The sequence below is a fragment of the Melopsittacus undulatus genome, chromosome 3 (assembly GCF_012275295.1).
Source record: "Melopsittacus undulatus isolate bMelUnd1 chromosome 3, bMelUnd1.mat.Z, whole genome shotgun sequence".
In the NCBI taxonomy this organism is placed as follows: Eukaryota; Metazoa; Chordata; class Aves; order Psittaciformes; family Psittaculidae; genus Melopsittacus; species Melopsittacus undulatus.
In genome coordinates this window covers 58,763,511-58,791,431 of record NC_047529.1, presented here as the reverse complement: position 1 = coordinate 58,791,431, position 27,921 = coordinate 58,763,511, and the positions used below count along the sequence as shown (strand labels likewise).

General features: G+C 37.2%; 1 protein-coding gene across 3 annotated transcripts in view; it reads left to right on the top strand.

The window, feature by feature from the left end:
* Nucleotides 1-23,124, top strand: part of ATG5 (autophagy related 5) — a 77,921-nt gene extending 54,797 nt beyond the window's left edge. Inside the window, exons 8-9 of one of the 3 annotated variants that reach the window (XR_004081326.2) lie at nt 8,111-8,262; nt 22,114-22,237. Coding sequence is in view for 2 of the 3 variants with exons in the window: in XM_005154663.3 (XP_005154720.1) it covers nt 22,114-22,250 (137 nt within the window). In the remaining variant the exon portion in view is untranslated. Of the gene's footprint in view, nt 1-8,110; nt 8,263-22,113 lie in introns of all 3 variants that reach the window. The other 2 variants (XM_005154663.3, XM_031054065.2) reach the window with 2 other exon arrangements.
* Nucleotides 23,125-27,921: the final 4,797 nt, after the last annotated feature.

Here is a 27,921-nt window from a genome sequence, read left to right as displayed (position 1 = left end):
GAGCTGAGTGTTTCCATCCATTTTATGGGCCCATGAGAATTTAATTTGCAAGCATTTTTTTGAAACCTGGAAGACTATGCATAAATGTTTTCCTTCTGAAGTAGTTGTATCCATTTGAAGTCAAATTACTTGAAATTTAGGATGTGTCAGAGTTGTAGACCACCTGTACAATCTTAATTTCTGTACAGTTGCACACTGATCATTATGCGTACAGCTTATAATCACTGTCCACCTCTCTACTCCTTTTGTCTTCTGTGAGACTTCTGCCTTCCTGCACAGGCAGGGAATGTTTTACTGTGAGGGCTGTGTTGTGAGAAAACCATTGTCCTGATTATTGAAGTGATCGATGGGTAATTAATGTACCTTAGGAAGGACTGCAATTTAGGCAGCGGAACACTGCCTTTGGGAATTGATTTCAGTTCTTTCTCCCATAGGGAGTTCATTTATATGGGATAGTAGGCAAACTGAGTGTTACAAAACCACCCGTTTCATTGAAGAGCCAGAAAAGTCCAGTGATCAGCATGAGCATTCAGCTGAACAGCTCGCTTGCTTATACTTGGAATCAGCAAGAGCTCTGGGGCTTTGAGTGCGCAAGCACCAGGTACTCTCTGAAGTCAGGTTCTAGGCTTCTCATTAGTCCTTTCCGACCCTTCAAAAAATATGTATTTCTGACCATGATGTCTCTTTGACTTCAGTATGTGATCTATAAAAAGATAATACAGTCTCCTCCCATTGGATAATCTTGATGAAACAGTTTCTGATGGAAGAATAGTTTTTGGTCAAGGCTATTTGAATTTCATATTAAAAATTGCCTTCTTTGGACCTTTTTTTGCTATCTTCTTATTTTTGGGTTTGTAAGATTAAATTTTTTTATCTACAATTTATATTTGTTCTCGTCAAGGCATTAAAATAATCATGTAACAAAATTGTCAAAGGTATATTAGAAAAAGATGACAAGCTGTTTTCCACACCTGGATTTTCAGATTTTATGTATTCTTAGCAAAGTTTATATCTACCTAATTTCTCTGAATACAGGAAAAAAATTAATATCTCATCAAGGATATGCTTAAGGACACGGTAGGTATTATTGAAGGAAGTTGTTCTCAACCTTTTTCACTCTTGTTTTCAAGAAGTAATTTAGATACTTTTTTCTACAAGTGATTTTTTTAACCCCCCTCTTTATGGAATTAATGTGTTTATGACATTAGCTGCATCTTTTTGTCAGTGCAACACAATCAGTATAGGTTTCTCTTTCTGTTTTTCTCCATCTGTTGAATTTTTTTTTTCCCTTTTTCCTCTATGGGTTTCTCTTTTCCAATGACTTTTCATTCAACTGTGGAAGCTTCATGGTAATTGTGGTGATTGCTTGTCTATGGTGACGTCCGTAACTGAGCTTTGTGCCGTGGGAACACAGAGAATATATGATTTTCAGACTCGGCATTCGTAGCCATATATGTGAGCTGTTCCTGCTGCCAAATACTTAGGGACCACCACAAGAAGACAGAGGGAAGGGTTTCAAGAACCACCCACAGTGTCTATATGCCTTTGCTTTAAGAAACATGGATATAATTAAGTCTCTCTTTTAACTGTGCTGAGAAAAAGTATTTCAATGAAAAAATTATTTATATATGTGGATTGAATATATACTTTGATTACCAACTGTTAAAAACATGATGGAAAGAATGTTGTCAAGAGTAGAACAGGTTGAATAGTGGCATTAAAACACTGATAGTGAAAATAGCCTTTGTTAAATATTGTCAATGTTATTTTGGACTATTATAGACTGTGGATTGCTTTAGATACTGTGCTTTACTTAAATTAGCTTATGAAACTGTTCAAAGGTTTTATTGTTTGTTGAAGTACACTAAAAAATAAGAACTCGAGCAGTTATTATCCCAACCCTTATGTCCCAGTCTCTCCTCAAACTAGTCATTTGTTCAAATGTATATATATTATTCTCCTTAACTGTACAGTGTTCACCTTTCTGGGTTGCTAGATAGTTTCATCTCCTTAAACTGTTCATTGCAAAGTGGTGGATAAAAGTTAAAGGCTTTTTGTCATGGGCATTGTTAGACCAAAGAAAAGAGTGGCTTCTACTTAGTCTATCCTTTTACCTCTTCAGGCTACAGGGAGTGTTAGCTTGACCTTTTTTTTCCTCTTTAGTCACCACAGCGAAGTTGTCAAATAGAGATAGCAGTTTGGAATTTACTTGTCAAAATGCATATCAAACAATTTACACATTCTTAGTGATGATCAGAAAGTGTGAAGAAAAGCAGTACTTTGAATTAGAACAAGAACTGAAACCAGTGTAGTTCTTAACTAATGTAATTGCCAAAAGTTTTCTCTTGACTGCAAAGAGATACCCTGTTTCTCTAAAACAAGGACAATGGTTACTTCTATTAGTACTAAAGATCTTGAAGAATAGAGAGTACTTCAGAGAAGTACTATGTTAGAACTGATCTAATATAACTCACTATCATTTTCTGTCTAAATGAGTGTTTAGACAGCAGATGTGTTAAATCAGATGTTTTCTCATTAACTGAGTAGCTTTTCTTTCATCTTGGGGCCTGTTTAGCTGCTTCACAGGCAGCAATTGTGGTTATGTGACAACAGAAATAGTAATACCAAGTCATCACAAAAAGTGCATCACCTTGCATTTAATACTGATGCAAGGTTTGTTTTAATTTTTTTTTTCTTTGCTCTCATCTTCCTGTGTTAACGCAAAATTTGGGAAGGAGTAAAGTCCTACTTAACATGTTTAATAAATATAAAAATCAATATTCTCAAACACAAGCTAATCTATTAATCACTTCCTCTGCATTGCAGCCTACTGTTATCTCTCTTTAATGGATGTTATTATTTGGCCTGTAGTTACTGCAATAATAAATTCCAATTAACACAGCAGTTCATAAATGAAAGACCGACACTTCAGTCTATAATTTTACAATGGGTAAACTTACACTGTTTGTTAGTATATTTCTTATTTACTGTATTTCCATAATTATTGTTTACTTAAATTAATCTAGAGACTGCATGCAATTAAAACAGAACTTGGGAGTTCTGTGGTTGTAATACTTAGCTTGCTATTCATGGACTACTATTCCCGACCACCTAGAGTTACTGGGAATCCTTACGAGAACATATGCAATTTCACTTCAGTTTTCAGTATTTCAGATTAAACCCTTGCAAGTTTTGCAATTTGAGCATATTACATTGTGTTTAGTTTTCAGTTCTGATCATATCTTGGGCAGGGGAGGTGGGCTTGGTTTTGGTTTTACCTTAAAAAGAAGGCAGGCTGGTCATTTAGGTTTTGGGCAATGATTAAACGATTGGTTATTTCTGATTTTAATCGCAGCACTATTGAAGAGTAGTATTTATCTTTCAGTTTTTTTTCAGCTTGTGTTGATCCATCTTACTTTCTTTCGTGTCAGTGGCTCTTAACAGCTGTTTCCTTTTTTCTGCATTGTGCTTCTTAAATACCTCTATTCAAGTTATACCTGTTATCCTTTTATCTGCTTTTGCATCTTTTTAAATTGGCTTGTCTTACTTCTTTGACTAAGCTTACCATAATTTGTTTAATTATTTTTCTAGCTTTTCAAACTCATTTCAAAAGCTCATTTCGTAGAAGGCTAATGTCCTGGTTACTCCAGGAAGTCCAAAATGAAATTGTCTAGTTGTCACCCTTCTCATTCACCATTTTGCATTCTTGAAATTGTACAAAGCTCCTTTCTAACCAACAGTTCGAAATCCTAGTTTTACTTCTCAGAAAATGTGCATCATGCAATTTTGAATGACAGATGTCTTTTTTTATGTTAATATGAAACACCTATTCATGAGGACTCCAGTGTTAAAATCAGATTAATATTATTGTTACTATTCATGCTACAGTAAAATAGTCTGATCTTTTCCTGTGCTTGTAGATGCCACTTGCACAGACAAAATTTGATCCTTTAAATGAACAGTTCTTGTGTGGTGGAATGGTCAGCCATAGTTCCAGTTCTAGAAAATTAGGCAGTTATTTAAATAACTTAAGAGTTATTACTGTTTGTGAGAGGATGTAGTACATTATGGAGGAACAGGCTAAGATGAACCATGATGTTGCTTGTGGTCCTTTAGACTGCATAGTTACAGTTTCTGTAACTTCTGTGAAGGTAAGGAAGAGAAGATGTTAAGACCATGTTGTTGCCTGTAAAGATAGCATAATGTGACATAGCCGATGTGGTAGAACACATTACCTATGTTCCCAAAACTGCTGAATAACGAAATTCAATATCTGTGCCTGATGGCGATAGCACCAAGTCTATTTTTCATTGCTGTCTAATAACCTCTGTCTTACTGAGATTAGGTAGATCAGGCTACAGCATAGTGCTTACAGCAATAGTGTCATTTATGACAGATAAATAAAATTAAGTGTTATCTGTCTGTTGCTGCTAGAGAGGTCATGCTGCATTTTGCCATGGTTTTATGCATCGGATAATAGGTGTTCCTGTTGCCAGTTAAGGAGCCTTTGTTTCCAGAAGTAGTGATATCAGTTCTGAACTTCAGAATTTATCAAACTTGAAAAAAAAAGTGAATAATTCACAGCAATTAAAAAATTTATTTATAGGCATTTGTTATAGACATATATGAGGTTGCTGTAAAAGAACATTCTAATATGTTAAACAGTTAATTTAGAAATGGTGACTCATTAGGAGAAGGGGATGAACACAGTATGATCTTGCATAACTACAGAGCAACAACTGAAAAAGGAAACTGTTGAGTTCAACAGAATGCTTTGAAGAAATAAAGGGTTAAAATGATAGAAAACAGAGTTGTTCTGGGGGAGGGAAAGACATCTTTCCTCTTCCACACCAGAAATTTAAGACATTGTGCATAATGCAAAGATAAAAATTGTATAATGCAGAGGGAAACAGTTTTCTTCCACTGCTATCATGTCTAAACAATTCTGGATACAATTTTAATTTGCCAGTGTTGTTGAAGTCTTCATGAAACTTGTTTTGATTTTTGTCTCATGCTTCCTTGAAGACTCAAATGGTAAACATTTGGACATAATGACGCAAACAGTAGGCTATCAATCAATCCCAGTTTTCACAGCATTGTTGTTCATTCAGAAAAGCTGTGTGAACTGACCTCTTTCTACAGCAGTGTCATTAGTTCTTTCAGAAATAAAGCAAGGATCAAAAAGACTTCCAGGATTTTTCTCTTAAGACTTGCTGTACTGAATGATTTTGTAAAATTAGTGATCAACTGTTTTCAATTAACTCTCAGCTTTTTTTAATGTATATTGTATGAGAGACTACATATTAATTGTTTTTTGTTCTCCCTCAGTTTTCTGAGCAGGGACTTCCAGTAAATTAGACAAACAGAAAATTGAATTTAGATTAGATTTGCTGTGTAAGGTCCTAATTTTGATACAAGTGACAAGTAATGCAGTAGAAGGAGATAAATGTATGCAGTGTGAATAGTTTTGGATTGACATGAAATATAGCTGAAATTGCTCTGTCTGAGGTCAGAATTATTTGGGCCTGGGGTTTACTATGGGAGCTGCACAGCACCATCCCAGTCCTTGCTGCTCCAGTGGTAAGCAAGTTTAGGAAGTTTTTGCTCCTCATGTCTGGCTAGTAAGTCTGCAGGCTGGTCTGTGCTTTTCAATGCTGTGAAGGTACAGTGTTGAAATACTTTTCCAGGCCACCTACATTTAGAAATAAAACTAGCCATAATCAGTTTTAGGCAGTTTTAGTCACACTTTCATCCCAGATGGATATGACAATATTGTGAAACCTGTCTTGTAGTTTGTAGGCATACTAAAAGCTCACTAGTGATGTGAATGCTAATCTACTGACTTCTGTGCTATGGCAGTCATCTTGCAGGTCGGAACTGAACTTCAGACTCTACTACTTAAGCTGTTCCACCCTCTTTGTGTCCTTGACTCAGTGGTGCTCTCCAAGTTAGAGCAGGTCATTATGTACGTCTCCTTTCTGGTGTGAGTCATTATTTGTGCCTGTTATTTTTTCTTAACCGGGCCATCTGCTTGGATTATCCTTCTGCATCTGCCTTTCATCCTTCTGACTTCTGACTTTTTTGGTTTTATTTTTTTTTATAACCCCACCCCCCCACCTGCCCCAGTTGCTGCCTGTTTTTTGTTGGGTTTTTTGTTCTTAAGTTGTAATGGAAAGACATTATATTTTTGGAGTTAAAATTGCAAGGGGTAGAAGTCCAAAGGTTGTCTTGACATTATAGAATTAATAGTCATGAGTACAGAATTCATTAGTAATATATATGTAATGAATTAATTTGTCTTGACTACACAGAAAGGTACAAGTAATCCGAGGGTTAATAGTGTGGCAGCTGTGCTGTTTATATGTTTGTTTTTGTTAGCCATCTTCATTTCCTGACAAAACTCTTTGTATAACCAAAGAGACTGTTCTGGCTTGCTTACTCCCAGAAGAAAAGAGACTAACCCATGGTGGGGATCTGGGTGCTTGTTGTGATCTTTCTGCATAGAATTCTCAGGAAACAGCAAACATACCTTGGTTTTAAGGATTTCTCCAACTTTACCTCAATTGACTATACAAGGATTATCTGTTTGGTAACTAGGAACCCCTCTGCCCCTTTCCTAGTGGCAAATGGGATGAAATTTAACAAGTCCAAATGCTGTACCCTATACTTAGGATGGAGTAATGCTGGGCACAGTTATGAAATGAGAGCAGAGTGTCTGGCAAGTAGCCCTGTAGAGAGGGATTTGGGATTGCTGGTCAAAAGCAGGCTCCATATGAGGCAGCAGTGTGCCCTGGCAGCCAAGAGAGCAAACCACATCTTTGCAGGCATCAAATACAGTATAATTAGCCAGTCAAAAGAGGGGATTGTCCCACTGCATTCAGTGTTGGCATGGCCTCACCTGGAATACTGTGTGCAGTTCTGGCCCCACCAGTAAAGAAGGTGAAGGTCCTTTAATGTGTCCAAAGGAGCACAACAAAGCTGGTGATAGGTCTGGAAGGATCTGGAAGGAATGTCTGATAAGGGAGCAGTTAAAGACTTTGGGCTTGTCTAGTTTGGAGAAAAGGAGGCTAAGGAGCACCCTCATTGCTCTCTACAGCTTCCTGAGGAGGTGGAGAGGGAGGTGCTGAGCTCTTCTTCATGGCACCCAGTTGTAGGACATGTCGAATGGCTCAAAGCTGCAACAGGGAATCATTTCTTCACTAAGTGGGTGGTCAAATGCTGGAACAGGCTTCCTAGAGAGGCAGTTGATACCCCAAGCCTGCCAGTGTTTAAGAGGCACTTGGACAATGCCCTTAATGACATGCTTTAATTTTTGGTCAGCCCTGAACTGAACAGGCAGTTAGCCTTGGTAATCATTGTAGGTCCCTTCTAACTGAAACATACTGTTTTAGTCTAGTCTGCCTTCTTCCATCTAGCAACTTCCCTAATATCACAAGAGCGATGTGCTTTTCTTTCTAAGTCACTTTGTGACTTAGAAGTGGTTTCTGGTCGTGCACATGCATTCACATTCAGAAGGGTAGAATAAAGGAAGAGGTACAGCAAATAGGGAAATAATCCTGTTTCTCAGACAAGTCTTTGGAAATTTGTTCAGCTTCAGCTAAATTCATTCTGTCGACCACCCAATAAGTTTTATTAGTATCAGACTCCAGACTCTTCTCTTCAAATTTGTCAGAAGGCAAATGATTTTATTCAGGCACAACAAACTTTTATGTCTATTATATAACAGTAGTAGTATGAAGTGGAGAAAGTCAAGTCCTCCACAGAGCAAAATTATTTTTTTTAATGTAGATTATTCTGTTTGGAAGTCACAAGCCTGCACTTCTGAAATTCTCTGCAGAAAAAAAGTGGTGTATTTCATCCTAGAGCAGTCTGCTTCAAGGACTGCAATAGAGCTGCACTTCCTGGGAGTATGAGTGTGCTGTCCGCAGGTCCTGGGTAGAATGCTCTATGGATCTGAAAATCAGACATTTTCTTCATTTCTTTTTCTGATTGTAGAAAATTACTAGAAATTGGGCAAGTTTTCTGTCAGTAATCTGCCATGCATATCTTGACAAAATGTTTTGCTTGTGATGAATTTTCAGTTTTAAAAGGTATATTTTCTGTGTTTTAGGAGGAGACCTCAGGTTCTTTACGCACTGTATGGATATTGCAATGTGTTCCCACAGAATATATCACTTAGACAAAAGATGAGTGAAGAGACAAAAAGGAAGGAGAAATTAGAGGCACAGAGGGGTGACGTGGCTTGCACCTGGCCACACTGAGGTCAGTAACAGAGTTAAGAATTGGATTTTTTTTGAATCCTGATCTAAATCAGGGTGTCTCACCCCAAGGAGATCAAAGAGATCACTCAGTATAACTGAGCCATCAAAAACACAGTGTATAGACTTACAGGATTTTTTTTTATGGTTAGTTTCATAGAAAATGTGAGAATATTCTGAAATCAGTTTGTTTGTTTCTTTTTAGAGTTGTTGTTTTTTCTTTTTAGTACGGTTCATCATCCTATTAACGTTCATGTCTTGTATAATCGCGGGTGCCTTTAGTGTTGTAACTGGTACAAGTGTAACTGAAGATTTTAATGGCTCTACCAAAGCTTTCAGGAGATAGCAGTAAACCTTGACAGAGTCCAGTGCAGAGCCACAAGGATGATTAGGGGAGTGGAGCATCTCCCTTATGGGGAGAGGCTGAGGGAGCTGGGTCTCTTTAGCTTGGAGGAGACTGAGGGGTGACCTCATCAGTGTTTACAGATATGTAAAGGGTGGGTGTCAGGATGATGGAGCTAGGTTTTTTCAGTGATATCCAGTGATAGGACAAGGGACAGTGGGTGTAAACTGGAGCATAGGAGGTTCCACGTTAACATCAGGAAGAACTTCTTTACTGTGAGAGTGACAGAGCACTGGAACAGGTTGCCCAGGGGGGTTGTGGAGTCTCCTACGTTGGAGATATTCAAGGCCTGCCTGGGCAAGTTCCTGTGTGATGTACTCTAGGTTTCCCTGCTGTTGCAGGGGGGTTGGACTAGATGATCTTTCGAGGTCCCTTCCAACCCTTGGGATTCTGTGACTTGCAACATGAAGATCTCAGGCAGGACACTTCAGTGCACAGCCAGATTTAGACATTGTGGTGTTGGTGGTTTTACTTTTTTCCAGTAAACAAAAGGAGGGCTAGAACATGCGTTGTTTGTGCTGTGTGAGTATTAGCAGTTCTCCAGCATAATTTTGACCTAGGCCAATTAATACTCTTCCCGAAAATGTGAGCTGTGTTCATGGATTAACAGTCTGGGGTCTACTGTCAGCAATATGGAGGGGAAGATATCTATATCTATAGCTATATCTATACCTTTAAATTAGATATAGGTACTGTATCATAAGAGGTAGATTGAACAAAAGCATTCCCATCTTCCTTACTTCTCTCTTGCAGTATTGTTCTATTCTGCCTTGATATGCATTGGTACAAACTGATTTTCCCAGGAGATAAATATCTTGTAAGGCTAAAAAGAAGAGAACCTGCAAAACTAAAGGACCTACAAATGGAACTGGGAGAAAAGTAGCAGCCATTTCAATAATGAAAAGCAGAGTAATCTACTAACAAACACTTTTGACTGTGTCCTTCTTCTCTAAGATTCAGCCGCACTTGCTAATAGTAGCTGTCCCCTTTTTTGATACCTCATTCTAATGAGAAATTTTGATAACTTCACATTCAGTGGAAAATTATACTGTCTTATTTGGCACTTGTAGCAATTTGAAGAATATTTGTAAGAAAGTAGGGGTAAAACTGCTCCTTATGTCAAAGCCAGAGTCTTATGCAGTGGCTTGGTATGTGCACAAAGGTGCTTTAGTCTTTAAAGATTTGAATGCCTGTTGTGTCCTTGCCCTTTGTCCTGATGTTATCATCACCAGACTTAAGATGGCAAAATTCAGTGGGTCTGTACACTTTGGGAAATTTCTCTAAATCCAGTATCCTTAATTCAAGATGTTAGTCACTGGCAATTTAAGCAAAGAAGCCAGATATATGGAACAGATACACAAAGAGATACCATTCTGCCACATGAGATGTTGGGGATCAGTTTCCCCAGGTTGAAGGAAGGATGGTTGCAAAGCCAGCTCTCCAAAACTGCAAACTAATGCAGCAAAATTAGATGTAACTCGTTTCAGAGCTATGTACCTGCAGTGCATTGTTCACATAGCTAATGATTCCTGTAATGTTGCTAACTAATTAATGGTATTAACTTAGCAAATTCTGTTTCTAAATGATGTATATGTGTGGTTTGAGTTTTATGGATCTACTTTTCTGCTATAAAGTGAAAAAATACTTTCCAAGCTCTAAAAAAAAAAAAAACAAAACTTGTTATTAGCCAAGCTGTCTTTAAAGATAAGATGATTATCTGTCAGTTTTGGAGCTAACTCTTGGTTTTTTTTAAAAATCAAAATGAACTTTTGATGACAATTCACTTCCAGACTTAATGCTGAACACGTAGCTGTTTTGGGGGGATTTATTTTTTTATTATTTTGTTTAAAGTTACTGTTCAGGCTAAAGAGCCCTTCAGATTTTTTTTTAATAATGAGTAAATAAAATAAAATAATATTTGATAATAAATTTGATAAAATACTTTAATAAATTTAATAACATAATAATTTCATAATAAGTAAATAGTAAATAAATCATCTGATTTAAATTTAAATCAGATGATTTATTTACTTCTTTCCTGAAGAAACTTTTTTCAGGACTACATTATTTAATTGTACTTTAGTGGAGATCTCTAAATACTTTAATCTACTAGCTGTTCAATAGAACATACAGCACATGTACAGAAAAAGATATTTCATGTGTGCAAACTCTATTGCCTGCTCATTAAAGAATTTATTTTTCAATGAGTAAGGGCCCGGAAGAAGCTAATGTAAGTGTTTTAGCAAGGGTTTGTATTTCTCTGATAAACAGCACTCCCCTTCTGTTTGTGATCACAGGATGAAAGCTCTCTAAGCTTGTATATGTACATTTTTACTGCTACATCATGTAGTGTGTTCTTAAGATTGAGATCTCATTCCCCAGGAAGCATTTCTGTCTAAGATTAATTGCCCTTTTAAAATCAGTGTTTGATGTATTCCTTTGGCTATATCCTGACTCACTTTAACCCTCTTTGACCTGACCCCACTGACTATTACCGCCATGGCTGAAGCAGAAATCCTTCAGCTTGATGTATGCAGTACAGACTTGAGCCTGCGGTTTTTCACATCGATGGATTCAATTAGCTGAGTTTTTACTGATCAGCTTAGCAGAGGTTGAAGAATTTATCAGTCGTGGAACAATACTGTCCATTACTTTGGGGTTAATCGAATAGCTCATCTCCATTTTCGTGTCTAGTTTTCTTGTGAAGGTGTCTGCTTTATTAAGTATCATAATAATATTTTACTGGAAAGAGCATTTAAAAAAAAAAAGGCAGAAACAGATTATTTTTCTCCAGTTAAATGGGAGAAGGTGCAAAACATGCATTAGCAACCATTAAGCCTTTGATGTGTACATGTTGCTTATCACTTTTTGGGCTAATGTTTTAAGATTGTAATTATGTCCAAATGTCTACTTTTGAATTTGATTTATTAAACTGGGCAGGTTAACAATTAGCATTATGGCTTGAGGAAAATAAGTACATGTTGTTGGTCTTTTCTGTACTGATAACAATTTCGTAGCAACAGTAATCCTTGTTTGCTCTGCCTCACTAGGAATAGTTATCATTTGATTAGCTGAAAAGTTCATTCTCATAAGATGGACAGCCATTAGAATTGAAGAATATTTGCAGGCATGATGTGAATTATAGTAACTTGAAAATGACATAAAATAGAGGTTGAAAGTTCAAGAATGTCATTAAAAACCTTTTAAAAGTGTATGAATGTGCATATGCATGGGGAATATTTAATACGATTGTACAGAGCATTTGCTATTTGCTTGGCATGATAGTATTTTGAAAACAATGACATAAAAGTTCTCACGAACTATGAGCAATGAGGTCTTTTACAGCAAATTGATTTGCTTTATACCAGTCTTTGTAGAGAAAAACGTTTCTCATTTTTCCCCCTTTTTTTCTTTGTTTTAAAGAACCATAATGATAAAATTTATTTCCCTGGCCTTAATTTCTGAAGGTCAGTTGTAGACAGTTAAGAGGGACGGGAAACCTCAAATCTAATTAAGAGCATGGTGCATGAAAGGGTTAACTTATCGTAAGTCAAGATGCCTGCTGTTTAAAAAAGCTACACAACTCCTAAAAGTGATCTGGCTTTCCCTCAACAATGGAAATCATCATGGATGAGTTTGGCTCAATTTGTCATGCATTTAAATGCTTATCTTTCAATGCACACCTTGTCTCTTCCTTGTGTATATAAATGTGTTGTGTGCTTGCTTGTTACATGGAACAGCAGCATGATTTGCATTGAACTTTGCCACATTGTTCATGTGTGCATAGCCAAATGTAAACCTATTGCTGAAAACTGTGTTGTAGGTTTCGCTTGGTAACTCCAGTCTTTTATAAGCTGTCACAGATTTATTGCTGGTTTAGGGCTGAGGTACTCATGCTAAGGAAGAAGGGGCATAAGAATATTTCCTGGGAATTTCATCCTTTTTTTTTAATTTTTTTTCTGTCTGAAGCTAGATGTTTGACAGGAAGCATCTTAGACATGGTCATTTTAAGGTCTTCTAAAACCTTTGAGCTACTAAAATGTTAGATGTTTAAGAAAGCATTTTAGGGTTCTGTCATAAATTAGTTTAGGAGTTCCTACAACAACCCCATTTAAAGCTTCTGTTAAATATTTTTAAATAATTAAAAAAAAAACTAACAAAGTTTAGTTAAGTACAACTTTTCTTTCCTTCCTCATCTGCTTTTCCATTGAGCTGCACGAGCTCTTCTACAGAAGGAAAAATCTCCTTGGTCATGTTAGTACTACTGTCAGTAGTTAACTGCTTTGGACTGCATGGAGAATTTTTAAATATAGTCTGCTCGGGCATCATGGACTTACTGGTGTTTGCAGCCAGCTTTGCTTCCCTAAAATCTTTTTCAGTGGAACACAAAAAAGTTTGTTACGTACTTTCTGGCTAGTATGAAATTTAAGATGCTCTGAAGTGTAATAAACTTTCTTCTGATGATTAGTTTAGGCTACATTTTCTGTTACATTTCAGAAATATGGCTATCTAAACTGAGGGCAGACTTGAGGTAGATGACAGGAAATAATGAGGAAAAATTGCATGGAGGAGAAAATGATGCATAGGGGTGATGCCAAGTATTTGATTTGCTCCCAGTGTTTAACGATACTTAATGTAGATTATAATGTTGCTTATCTATCTACTTTCATTTTGAAGGTAGAGAAAGCTAGCACTGTGCTGGCGCAAAATCCAGAGGCTCTAATCATACTAAGAACTGTGATAAAGAAACTTTTCCCTTCTCCTTTAATTCACAAATGTTTAAACTCAAGTAAGAGATGTTTATGCCACAAGATCATGTAGAGATCAGCCAACTGCCTGTGTTAAAACCATGTAAAGAAATATAGCAGTAATTAAAGCTAAATCAGTGAATGTGGACTTCATTACAGTATTGCAGTGGAGGAATACTTGAGATACCTTGCCTGGTGTTTGTGGTCAAGTACTCTGCAAGAAGAGAATTCAGGAAGTTGACACAAATCTAGTTCTATCATAGCATTTTGGACTAAGAAACAGTAGTCCTTATGAGGGGCTCTTGTAAGATGACATCAAGGTGCTATAAGGGTGAAACTGAGACGTAATAGCAGTAACAAAACACTCCAGAATGGAGAGAGATTGATGTTTTGAACTATTTATTTTTGAGAAGAATTTTTAAAAATCAAAATAACAAGATAGAGAAGATAGGTTAAGCACTCACGTTCTGTTATCTTTAAGGAGTTCTCCAGTAAGCTTACTAAAAAATAACAGCTCTTTTACAAGAGATCTGTTAGCAAAATATGAAGTTGTGGATTTTATTTGCTATTACTTGTCTTTGAGGCCAGAAACTTGTCACAGTTAAAAGTTCTCAGGGATACCTGTGTAGATAGGGAGAATACCCAGAGCTGAGAAAATATATTTAGGAAAACTGTGACCTTCAGTGTCAGCCACTGAACCCATGTTATTTTCAATGGTTAAAACAAGAGAGATTCTCTTGTTGCAGCCAGTTGACCAGATCTACCTGATTATTTATTTATATTCATATTGGGCATTTGGATTGTATACAGGAATTGAAGTTCTTATTCTCCAAACCACATACTGTGTTTGGAGCAATGTTTATTCCAGATACAGAATTGTTTAGAGGAAAAATATTTGTTCTGAATGATGCACTGACCATGTATTTCTGTGTGCTAGTTCTGAAATCAGCATCAGTGGGTTTCCTCAGGGCTGTCAGGATATGTAGGCAGAAAGGAAAGTCAGGCCTGCGCTTTCGTGTCACATATCAGTCTCTAAATTTCTGAGGTCAGAGGAACCTTTTGTTGTGGCTCGGCTCTTTTAGAGTCAGCTTTGCAGACCTTTTTGTGTGTTCTTGCTCTTGGTAAAAGGATACTGAATAGTATATCTTGCAGATTGTGATCCAGTGTATCATCTGTGTTTCTGTTTAAACTGATAATTATTCCAAATTAGGCTAGAGGAAAGAAGTAAGGATTTTGGTTGTTTATGTGCAGTTAAAGTGATGCGAAAAGTATCCTAAGATTGCTATGGAAAATGAGTCTCTTCCAGCAATGGAGCCTACTACTGTCATAAGCAGGATCTGTTTTGTGGTAGGGTGGAATTCTCAGAAAAGTGGGAGAAGCCTGGGATACGATGGCTGGAACAGGCTAGCATGAAGCTTCTGGAAACTCATACTAAGATTTTATTCCTATTCTAAAAAATGTAACTAAAAAAAACCCTGCTTAATACGACACGTAGTAGCTTTTGACCTTTGAGGTATCATTTCTTAAATATAAAATATTTTGTATCAGTAAAGACAACTTAAGTATTCACTGAATACTGAAGTATTTGTACTGATCTCTTTCAAAGACAGGTGGTCATTTGACCAAGCTCAACTTGTATGTACTTCCCATAAAATCGCATAGGTATTGAGCACCTGTTAGTACTCAGCAAGTAAGATTTCTTTAAAATACAAGTTTGGTTTTCTGTTTGAGACCTTTATATGTCAGCTCAGTGTCCAACTGGGGACCAGTAAAGAGTGGGGTCCCTCTGGGGGTTGGTATTGGGACCAGTCTTGTTCAACATCTTTGTCACTGACACGGACAGTAGGATTGAGTACGCCTCCAGCATGTTTGCCAATAACACCAAGCTGTGTGGTTCGGTTGATACGCTGGAGAGAAGGGATGTAATCCAGAGGGACCTTGACACACTTGAGAGGTGAGCCAATGCCAACCTCATGAAGTTCAACCAAGCAAAGTGCTAAGTGCTAAGTTGGGGCAATCCCAGGCACAGCTACCTGTGAAGTTTATGGATATTTCATGTACCACAAAAAAAAAAAAAAGTGATTTTTGTGGTACTTGCAATGAAAACAGTTGTGAAGCTTGTTTTGTGCTAGTTTCAGTGTTAGCATCTGAAAGATTTTTATATCCCTGCATCACATTGAACTATTACTGACAATATTGAGGGTTTGGGTTTTTTAGAGATGTTACCTACTTAAAAGTGCAAAAAGTGAAGTATGTTCATCAAGTATTTATTTATATTCTACTACTGGTGCAGAATCCACTGGAGTGCATCTTCTCTAGACTATGAGGCTTGGCTGGGGCTGCCTCTTGTATGGCCTAGAATATCCAACTTGATGTGCTTAGAGAGGGGAAGGATAACTTCAGCCACTCTCCAGTTCTTTCTTACCACCTGTGGTTACAGGTGAGAACAGTTTTTGAATTTGCTTGCTAACATAGTGCACTCTTTGTAAATAATTGTCCCTAGTTTTATATGTGTTCCTCTGTGCTATACCAGAAGTCTAGCTTTCAGGATGGAAATTTTCACCTTCGCTTGGCAGGGATTTATCCCCAGCCAGCTTTTGCTTTAGGCTTTAAAAATTGAGTCAGCAGTGTCTGTCAGTAACAAACTTGGTTGCGTCTACATGTGAAGTACATTACTGAAAGCTATGGGTCTGTAAGTAATTTTCTGAGATATCCTAAGGAGGTAGATTAACTTCTTCTCTGTGAAGATACTTCTATTGTCTCTTCAGATTTGGAGATGTCCAAGGCACTAGTTGTTGAGTGCACAGTCAAGAAGTGCTCTGCCTGCTTCAAGGTACATGCACTTCAAGGTCTGTTCTCCTACCTGGTAATCTGGGTTGCTGGAGAGGTGTAAAGGAAAGCAGCTGCAACACATCCTCAGAAGGAGAGCCCCATTCCTTGTGATGCAGACCTAAATCGAGTTTTCCTACAGTGTCGTATAACATGTCAGGAATACCTTCAGTATCATCTAGCCCAGAACATATGATATATTCTGAAGATAAGCAAGCAAATATTTATGGCCCACTTCACAACTGAAAAAGCTGGAAGCTACATTTGTTACGTTATTCATAAGGCTGCTACTGTATGACACTTCCCTTGGATACATTTATTCCTTATGTTTTGTACTATCCTTGTACCATACAGTCTTGTGCCCCTCTGTTATGCAAGAAGTGAATTGTTTGTTCCTGGTTTGGAAAGAAAGGCTTTTATTTCCCTTTTTAGGGTTTTAAAGCCAATTTTGTAAGTGGTGCTGCCCTGGTAAGAAACTGTGGTTTCTCTCTTGTCCGTTTTGATGACTACAGGCAGGTTCTAGGACTTGCTGTGCAGAGGAGGTGCATAGGAAGGACTCTGATTGAAGTACTTCAGGGATGTTTTTTCTAAATCCTGAATATCTTGTATTGTCTATCAGCAAAAGAATTTAAGCCAGCTAAATTGCCCTAACAGGTGATTGCTGGAGGCCATAAATCGGAAGGGAGGTATTTTGTTCCACTAAAGAATTTTAAGTGGTGCATCACAGATGTAGTCTGGCTAGAGAAGCTGATCCTGTGTGGGTAAAAGGGAGTATGTAGCTGCAGCACTGGTGAGCATTGTGGTGCTAATCTAAGTGAAAAATGACTGAATATGTACCCTTGCCAGATGTAGTGCGTTTTCACTATTCTGCTCTTAGACACTTGAATCTTTCTCAAAAACAATTGTTTCTTTTCCCTCCATCGTTAATTCTTCCTTTGTAAATTAAAAGATAATTCAGTAGAAAAGTGTATTTAGGTTGCATCAGCATATGTGTAGCAATCTGAATTGATACTGAATAACCTAATTAAATTATTTTGTTTCCTAATGTTGAGTGGTTTCCTTTGCAATCCATAACTTATATAGCTAAAGTAAATAGGAAAACTTACCATATGATAGCATGATATTGCACATCTTATTACCTTCTCTGAAGACTACAGGTTTTCTCTTCTCTGTTCTTTGTCTCACTGATTCTTGAACATAGAGGGGTTTTAGAGGAAGTTTGGGATTAGCAGCAGAAAATATTATAGTAATTATGGCATTGTCCTTAAAGGAGGGTCTAAAAAAGAGGGGCCCATGCTGCCTCAGGTTGAGGAAGGTTTGAGCCACTGCCTCAAGGACTCTGTTGAGATGCAACAGCCGCAGTCTCTTGCTTCCTTCCAGCAGATGCCTATCTGCAAAAGAAGGTACTTTGCCAATACTTTCTTTGTGGTGGTTTCCTGATCAGGAACACTGTAGTACCTTATAGATGATAGGGAAGTAGAGCTCTTCTTAAACCTTTCACTTCAGAGTTGCCTGCTTCTCTCTCCATTTTCTGTACGTAGTTGGAAAACTCTTCTGACTTTACATAGTATGATTTACTAGCCTGGGTTCCAGCTGTAAGTGTTGAAGCCTTTGAGTTAATGTCTAAATTAAATTATCTAAAATGTCTCAGAAATGTCTTAGTGCACAACAGGTAAGCATAGTTATCTGCCTTCTAGAATTGGAATATTAATCATAGAATGGGTTGGGTTAGAAGTGACCTTAAAGACCACTGAATTCCAACCCCCTCCTATTCGCAGAGACATAGGGGGCCTTGAACCTGGCCTTGGGCACTGCCGGGGATGGGGCAGCCACAGCTTTTTAGGTCATCCTGTGCCAGCGTCTCATCACCCTCACAGTAGAGATTTTCTTCCCAATATCTCATCTTAATCTACCCTCTTTCAGTTTAAAGCCATTACCCCTTGTCCTGTCACTACATGCTCTTGTAAAAAGCCTGTCTCCAGCTTATTTGCAGGCCCCAGTTAGGTACTGGAAGGCTGCTCTAAGGTCTGCCTGAAGCCTTCTCTTCTCCAGGCTAACAAGCTGCACTCTCTCAGCCTGTCTTTATAGGAGAGGTTCTCCAGCCCTCTGACCTATCCTTGTGGCCCTCCTCTGGACTTGCTCCATCAGGTCCACATCCCTCTTGTGTTGGGGGCCCCAGAGCTGAACACAGTGCTCCAGGTGGGGTCTCATGAGAGTAGAACAGAGGGTCAGAATCACCTCCCTTGACCTGCTGACCACATTCCTTTTGATGCAGCCCAGGGCACAGCTGGCTTTCTGGGCTGCAGAATCACATTGCTGGGTCATGTTGAACTTCTCATCAACCAACACCTCCAAGTCCTTCTCCTCATGGCTGCTGTCAGTCCATTCTCCATTATGTTTTACCAAAAACCTTTATAATCTTTTCACTTGCCACTAGAGACTTTTGAGGGCTATAGTGCCTTCTGTATTACTGATTTTCACATGGAAATAAAAGAAAAATATTATAATCCTAGGGCAACCACTCTGATAGGAGATGACTTAATTGGTTTTGAGGCATAAATGCCAAAACAGTATTTGTCACTTGTGCATCACATCAGTAATATAAAAATACTCTGATTTTAAGTATTTACAATGTACACACATCATAAAAACTTTCTACAAAACAGGTATTGCTCTGCTCTCAGAAATATTTCTGATATTTCCACTTCATCTTTTTCCTGAGATTAATTTGCAAGAAAGCAAAAGAAGCCATCTTTAGGTCATGTGATAAGTAACATATAACTCAGTTCTGTCATGATTTTAAAAGGAAAAGAAAATAGTTACTGAGGTGAAAAATTTGAACTTCTTTGTTTTGAGGAAATCCTGGTAGTGGGGGTGGGTTTTTTACTCCATCACTGAAAATTGTAAAATGGGTAGTGGCAATAATTATATTGTCAGGTCTGGACCCCCATGTACTACAGATGAACAGTTATTTGGCCTAATTTTCATATGTCCAGTGGCATATAATGACATGAATCTTCTTTGTGATTAAGTAATTTAAATCTTATGCCTCTCATTCAAATATATGTTGTGTTTAGAAACTTGCACACTCTTATAGAGGTATCAGTCTAAAAAGACACTTTGTTTTGATAGACTGTGGGGTAGGGAGGAAGAGGACAGCACTTAGTCTGTCAAGGTGCATACAAAAAAATAAGCTACAGCTCTTGAGATTATGAACAGTAATGTAAGAAAAAATATTATGTAAATCTATTATGCCTATAAACCAGGTAGATGAAACTTTAATGATAGTTAGCAAATTATACAGAACCTTGATCACAGTGGTAAACATGGATAAGAATTCAAGAGCTGTTGAGAAAACAAGAATATTTTCCACTATTTTTTTGTGTATTTGCTGTTGACAGGTTTTTGCTACATAGAGCAGAGGGGGCCATCTGTAGAAAGAGACTATTTAATTCAAAATGGGGAAGTTACTGAAAACATGGAAATTGAGGAAAGTCTGTGTAAATGTGACTTAAGTGAGAGTTTATGGTTCCTAGTAACAAAAGGGAGGAAGAATGCTAAAGTAAAACCAATGGATTTTGTGAAGAAGGCTACAGTAAATAAGGAATTGGTAGATAAGATCTCTTTAGTCAAGCCTCAAGGGGAAAAGGAATTAAGGAGAAGCGATTCTTTGTCAGAGATGCTTCTAAAGTAAAAACAATGCTAATGCAGAGATTTAGACTTGAATTAAACTGTAAATTCTTCATTGACCTCTTGAGACTTTCTCAGTCTGCTGAAGAACAGAAGAAAAGATTTGTATGAGAAAGGGACAAAGCTGGGTAGGGAGCTGGGAATGGGGACACCCAGATTATCTGCATTTCGTTTTTAAGGAGAGGCATGAAGTTAGTACAGACAAGCGCACACATCCAGGAACATTCTGTCACACAGTAAGTAAAAGAAAAGCCAAAGAAAGTGTTTATTGTTCATAAGCCTTTCCTCCAATAACAAGAAAATGATACTGAAGTAGCGAAGTTTTTCATCTATGTTTTGTGCAACTTTTTGTTGAGAAGAGTCAGCTATGGATATGTGGCTAGCACAGTGCTAATGCTCAAACAGCATTCTGCCTTCTGTCTGTGTATGCAATTACTTGTTTCTGAAAATTAAATAGTATTGCGAAATGTGAAAAAGTCACCAACTCTGTGGCCAGTTTATGGAAAAACGTAGATAGTTTTTGAGTTCCTTTAAGAAGTAATTGGAAGTTACTTTAAGAATAAAATATTTAGAAGTTCCCTAACTTCTCAATGTAAAAACTTGGTCTCAGAGATCTTCTCTTTGAGTTTATATTCTTGACGATCTGACTGGTAATGTTTCAGCCCAATAAATACCTGCTTTGGTTGGAAATGCCAGAAGCTTGTTTTTAAAGGATGTGCTACATTCTTCTGACCTGTCTGCAATAAAACCAGAAACCAGCAATTGTTTGTGCTTAGTTTAGTGTAATAATGCATACATTTAGAGAATCAAGCTTTATGTATTTAACCAAGTGTTAATATCAGTATGTATTTATGTATAGAATATGATACTATATGTAGGTAACAAGTAATATATAATGATTTCAGGCAAGCATAACTGTCTGCTTCTGCAGAAAGAATTATCAGCATAAAGTCAGGACCATATTCAAGGATGATTCTTCCTAGTCTAATTTTGCATGTACTGGCATAGAAAGCCATAACACAATACAAACTAACTTCTTCAGGCATCTGTCAAATCATTCTGTTTACCAAACAAATAAAATTTTATCCATCTTATAAAATAGGAATTATGCTACAGCTGGGGGTAGCTGAATGAAAGAGCCCCTTCCCTTCTAGATTTTGCTCTCTTCCATGCAACTCTTGGGGAGCAGTGGTTTGTTCTGGAATATAAACAGTTGAGGGGGGCATAAAATGCCAGTTGGAGAAGGCGGTGATATTTTTGAGTGCTGAATGTGGATTTCACTGTGGTAGGTCCATGTGAGAAAGCTGGAATATAGTACAAGATCAGTAAAAGGTCATTGCCTACTGTTTCACTCCCCCCCAAACCATTATTTGGAGCATATTTCAGATGCCCTTCTCATCTCAAGGCTCTGAAATAAATTTTCATTTTCTGGGGTTTTTTTTAGTTCATTTCATGACAGTTATGTCAGTTGCTTTAGCTGGTTCCCATCATTTGAGTCAAAGGATCAAAGTACTTGCATCCTCCGGGACAAGTATAAATAAAAAGAATTGAAATATTCTTAGAAAATATTCTTGTCATACTGGGAATCATTTGCTAACTTAGCCTTTCCAAGAGATGAAACAAAGTGACAAAAAGCTGGTGCCAGTTCAGCCTTCTGAGTAAATCTGAAATCTTGCTAGTGACTTAAGTAAATTATTCTTAGGAAAACTAAATTACTTCAGGAGTATTCCACGTACTGTATGTGTGACATACAGCACACAGTCCAGCACTTTCAGGAAATCACAATTTTATCAATACATTTGAGGAAGCTAAACATCTTAAGCATGATCTGTGTAAAATGCATGTAATGCTTAGCTGGGCAAGATGGATATGCCTTAACTGTGTTGACATCAAGCTGTGATCACTGTAGGAAAAATACCCTTGCAGCTAATAAAGAAGAGTGTCACTTTCATTAAGTTTCATTTTAACCCAGATTTTGTCTTTGAATTAATTTTAACTCAAAGTTTCTGTTTTAGATGATAGAAATCTCTCTCTCTCCATACCAGTATTTCCTGCTTTTTGTTCTGTTGAATGTTAAACTGTGTAACACCAATTAAATCTACTCTGAACTACGTGTAAGTAAATGTTTAATCTTTCTGTGAACTTTGAATGGTATACTAGTTGTTTCTCTTTTTCTTTGAATTAGATGGAGAGCAGAAGACTCAAGTGATGATTCATGGAATTGAGCCAATGCTGGAAACACCCATACAATGGCTAAGCGAACATATGAGCTATCCAGATAATTTTCTCCACATTAGTATCATTCCCCGACCTACTGATTGAAACTCAGCTGTATTGGTATGAGGATCATTCTCAAGCTGGAATTATAAGGGCATGTCAACTTCTTGCTCCTGTCAGCCTTGACAGAGGCAGCCTGACCAGAAAAAAAAGAAAAAACAAAAAAACCCGAAACAAAGTAAGAAGTCCTCACTGCTGCAAACCAAACAGGAAGAGAGATCCTATTGTCAGATAAGGGCAATTGGGCTGATCTTATTTTGCATCACCACTGCTTTTCTTCACCGCTGTAATTAAATCAGTTGTGATATGAAAGAATTTACAGGACCTCTGCAAGTCTGCTGTTTTCTTGTAAAACAGAATGAAGCTGAAACTGTCAGCCGAAGAGCAAATGGAAATATGCCACTTGATTGTATTTCTGATTAACAAATAAACAGGGCTGTTTCCTAAAGCGGTAGTGTTTCAACTTTGAGAGTGGAAACACTGGTTTAATTTTCTAGAAAGTTAGACAGTGAGAGATTCAGTTACCAATAGCTTTTTGTAAAAGATCAGATTACTGTAAACCCATCTTTCCTTAATGAGAAGTTCATGTTTACAGTATGTGTATTGGTATGCAAATGATCTTTTAACTTTGATAACAAGCAGTGAGAAATTTTAAAGCAAACCCGTGAGCATGTTTTGTCATTTAAAAACATGCACAACTTAATAATTTACAAATACTTTTGAGTTGTATGCTGTCACTGAATGCTCCAGTATGTTTATTATTCAAACCAGTTTTCATAGACTAGCAATGATGTAGGATAATTTGGCTCAGGATTTGTCATGGCATTTCTTTGTGCTCATCTATTTTTTTTTCCTGTAAGAGTATTTTCTTAATTTAGTTTAAAAAGTTAATAAAAAAAGAGTAAACGGATGTTGCAAACGATTGTATCCTGCTGTTTATTCCCATAGACTAGAAAACAATTTAATCATAGAATGATGAGCAGATGTATTGCTTTTTAATAATCTCGAATTTTTGAAAGCTGAGACTTTTCCAAACTGGTACTTCCTTACATCTGAGTTTAGTTTTCTGTTGTGGTCCCTGAGCAATCAGGCTGAAATTTGGAGACTTCTACTCTCATTGCACAGATTTTTTTGTAGTTTAGCAGATATATTTCTAGGTTCTTGGATTGCTTTGGTTTATAAATGATTGTTACCATTGCAGCTGCTACTAGGTACCTACCATTTTTTTTGTGTTAACCTGAATTCATCAGACTGTGTGCTACATCACTGTGACTTCAGTTTGTGGCTGTTTGTAGCACAAGACTGTGTTTGTAGTAGACATATTATCAGATATGTCAAATATTATCAAATATAAAGAGAGCATGACATTTTTATTTCAAAAATAGTAATGAAGTTCCTACTTAAAGTTTTGGCCCGCAAACGTCCAGGTAATTCCCATTGTTTTTTCTGTTAGTTTCCATGCTCCCTTTATGGTAAGACACTTACATAAAATTGGAAAGCAATCAAATAAAACCTCTTTAAGAAGCAAGATTGGAAGAATCTCCTTGAGTGAAGATAGAATTGACGTTAAAAAAAGCCTTAAGGGCAGAGAAAGTCAGTAGACAAATCGGATGATGTTTTAAATGTAAATAAGGAAATAGCATTAAGGAAATGGAAGGGAAGAGGTAATGGTGAAATAAACCGATGTTGTATTCTGCGGGTCATGAGCAACTTTTAAAACAAACCAAACCATGCTGATCTGTGTTTATGCAGAATTGAAATACAATATTCTTATAGTGGGATGATTTGGTTGAGTCATTCTAATTTCCAGTTCTGTTTGGAATTTTTGTTACAGTGTTGGATTGGCATTTATAAACTTTTCTAGGCAGAGACATCTAAATATTCTGGAGAATTTCAAGGCCCTGCCGATGGATAAAGCAATAAATATTTCGTAGTCTTCATATTAAAAAGTCTTTTTGTAGGGATAATTTTTCCATTAATCAAGATAAAAGACAGTACATTTAAAAACCTCTAAAGATTGTGTTTCCTTCATTTTAAGGTAAGCTGGAGTAAGTCACCGGCTATTTTAATATAGTCTACACCAACATCTTCTCATGGCCTGTGAATCCAATTTTTAAGGCCTAGCATGGAACAAAGAAATAGCTTGGCATTAAACAAACTCTTCTATTTTAACTATTTAAACTTTATTTAAAAAAAGTGTGAGTCTGTCTTTATTTCCAGCTGAATAAGGATTTCTGTCACAGAGTAACAAAAACCATTTAATCAATAGTTAATAAGTAGGAAGAGCTGATTGGGTGATGTATCTAAACAAAAACACATCCTCAGAAAAATGAAGTACCATCATTGCTTTACCTGATTTAAATGATTTTTTTGTAGTTTCTTTTACTTCGTGTGTGGATAGCAATAGCAACAGGAGGTGTGTTGTGGCTTAATTAAATGCTTTGAAATGCGGTAACTTCTTGAAAAAACAGATTTGTTCTGAGTTGGTCATAATCTAACATAATGCTTAATTTATTTCAGTAATAAGGAAAAGCACCATACACATCCGCACATGCCCCTTTATATTTAGAATTTAAGTGTATTGGGTGAGCAATTTAAGTCATAGTTTAAAACAAAATATGAAGCTTGTTGCTGTCTTCACTGTATTTCGTATTATTTGGCAATGGCTGCCTTCAGTTTTGAATGTTTAGTGAAGAAACAGTGAATTTTCCAATTATTTCTTTGATACCACTGGCTGTCACTCAGCCCACTGTCAGTCGGCACACAAGGTGATAACTTTTCATTAAGAGCTAGAAATTGGTTATTTTAGTTTTAAATTTATTCCCATTATTTTGGTGGAAAGGAGGGGAGGAACATCCTATATATAAAATAGATTGGTACTGGTAGAAAGTTGGGTGATTGTCAGTATTGGGGAGAACCTGAACTTGACATCTGAAGGCCTAGTAACCCTGGAAAAACAGAGGATGGGAAAAGATGCTGTAATGAATATATGGAGTGGGCACAGGGACTAAGGAGAAGGATTTCTGCTGTTAGGTCAGTAGAGGTGTACAACAGTGTGTTATGCTGCTGATAAAGCACCTGTAATCCTGGGTTTCCATTTGATTCAGAAAATTCAGAAGGGGGGGGTGTCAGAAATTGTTTGCCTTCAGGGGTAGTGGTTCTTACATGGATTTACTGGGGTGAGGATCTGAACGTTCCTGTGGGGAAGGTAGGGATTTGGACCTGTGTACGGATTGTGCTGCCTTAGTGGTAGAAATGCAGATACTGCTGTGCATTTGTATTGGTGTGACTGGGAAATCTTGCAGGAATGTGAAGAAATATTAAATCTTAAGGACAGATCAGGCACCAGAACAAGGAGTATGAGCAAGCCATTAATAAACTTACAGAAAGGAAAACCATTGAGCTACTTCAAGCCATGTTACTTCTCCACTGAGAGTTTTGGGACCAGTGGAGCAAGCCAAGGTTCAGTTATGATGGGGTAAGAGCTTACAATAGCTGTCATTGGACTCGATGACTGGGAAAGTCCTTTCAGTTCTGCATTACTGCGTGTTTTGCTCTGCCAGCCAGATACCTGTCAGCTGGTGAAGACCCTTGATCATCACTTCCAGTATTATTTAAATGCTGCATAATAATAATGACTTTTTTAATGATTATTATTTCCTTATGTGGTGGATGATGTTGAAGTGACAACTCCTCGTTTACAATACTGAGGATAGCTGGTGTTTTTCAGTTTCACTCTCTAGGAAAATCTGCTTCCTTGCTCTACAAGTGTATTAGCACACTCTTAGAGGACTTCTGGGGCTAAACAATGGCTATTCACTTCAGAGAATGTTTTAAGCAAATTTCCCAGCTTGCCAGCGGTAATTTACCAAATCAAGGGACTAGACAAGAAAAGGATAAATTAATCCCTTTCATGGGTATTTTCCATATTAAATGTTTTTACATGTAATAATTTTAAACTTTCCAAAGAATCTACATGTTAATTTGCTTGCAAATTTGGCATTAGTTTACAGAATGTATTTATTCATATGCTGCCACATGTAGATGTTAAAACTGATCACATACTTATATAACTCTAATACTAATATTGATTATTATCAAGGTGGGCCAGAAAGGGTGTTAGTGATCACAAGGGCTCCTATGGGTGCCATTGTGCTGCTGCTGCAGATAGATGAAATGTGGGGATTGAGTGGATCTCTGGCAAGTACTACCACTTTTTCAAACTTTAGCCTTACAGCAAACCCAAAATTATACTCTGTATTTACTGCAGAACTAATGTGATTTTCTTGAGATGGCGAAAGTGTATTTTGAGGGAAATATTCCGTCCCTAACCTACATTTTTTTGTTGTTCAAAAGTTGTGTCTGTATCAGAATAATTAGGCATTTGGTAAGTGACTTCAGCCATAAATTTTAGCAGTCCCTGCTTATTTGGACAGGAAAGAGATTCCTGAAGTGGTATTTTTTTTTCCTTAGGATGAAAAGGGGTATGCACAGAGGTTCTTAAAATATCATATCAGATATAGAATGGAGTTCTGAATTAAAGCAGGTAGGTGTCTATTCTGCATTAAAACTTCTGGGTTTGAGACAGGGATGGTGACATTTCAAAATGTCACGGTAAACCTGAGTAATATCTCTTGAGAGAGAGGTAAAGATATGTAAAGTTTCAAGTGCTTAGAAGTAGATTTCAGATTTCTATACTTTCAAGTTATACTATCAAATCAGCTTGTGGAAGAAGAGTTTAAAATGAGAGAGATGTTTCTTTCCTTCACTTGCCTTTCATGTCTCTACGATTCACGTAATGAAGTTCTTTTAACTGTGAAATGAAACGCCAGTTTCTCTAAACAAGAGATGAAAGAACACAAAAGAATAGAAAACCTCTTTCAAATACAGCAGTGCACACAGGTACATGAAAAGAGGAGTTCTGTGTAGTTTGTGGTTTTATATGTATAAAATAACTGGCGATTATATGAAGTTTAAAGGTATAGTTTACCACGTGGTTTTAATATACGGATAAAAAAACATCTAAGGTAGAAAGAGAGTCAAACAACCTTGTTAGGGTTGGAGGCTGGAGGAGCTTGTCTTCACTGCACTTGAAACTGCCAAGATGTGTCAGTTTTTAAAATAGCACTTTCCACTGAAGATATTTAAAGCCTTAATCCTTGCATCATTTTGCTGATATAGGTCAACAGATACAATAAAATGAATACATTGTGGGAACATATGTATTTATCTAGTTACTAATACACGTTATGTTCTCATTTTGGCACTCACAGTAATTATGAGTATTACACAGTGGACAGAATAAAGCCAGTACGTGATACCATTTGTATCTGCCAGAATCTGGAGGATCACTCGCTAGACTTTGTCAAATGGTGTAAGTTCACATGTACGTCTTAAAAGGTACTAGAAGTTAAGTCCTCTTTCAAAGAAAACCAACCTGAGAAGTGGGTTGGGGAGCAGGAAGAAGAGCCAATAGCATTGTTCACTAAACCTCTCCCTTCAGTGGGTGTCTTACAGTAAAAGGAATGCAGAGAGAGTGCACATGCAAAAACTGGTTGATGTCTTATTTCATATATATATATATATCTCAATATACATATATACATACATTTTGTTGCTTAGGGTCAGTGCAGTCCCAACTGGCATTAAAAAGGCAATCTGTAATTCTTCCAGCTAGAAGGAGGCTCTCATGAGTATTTTCATCACTACAGAATTA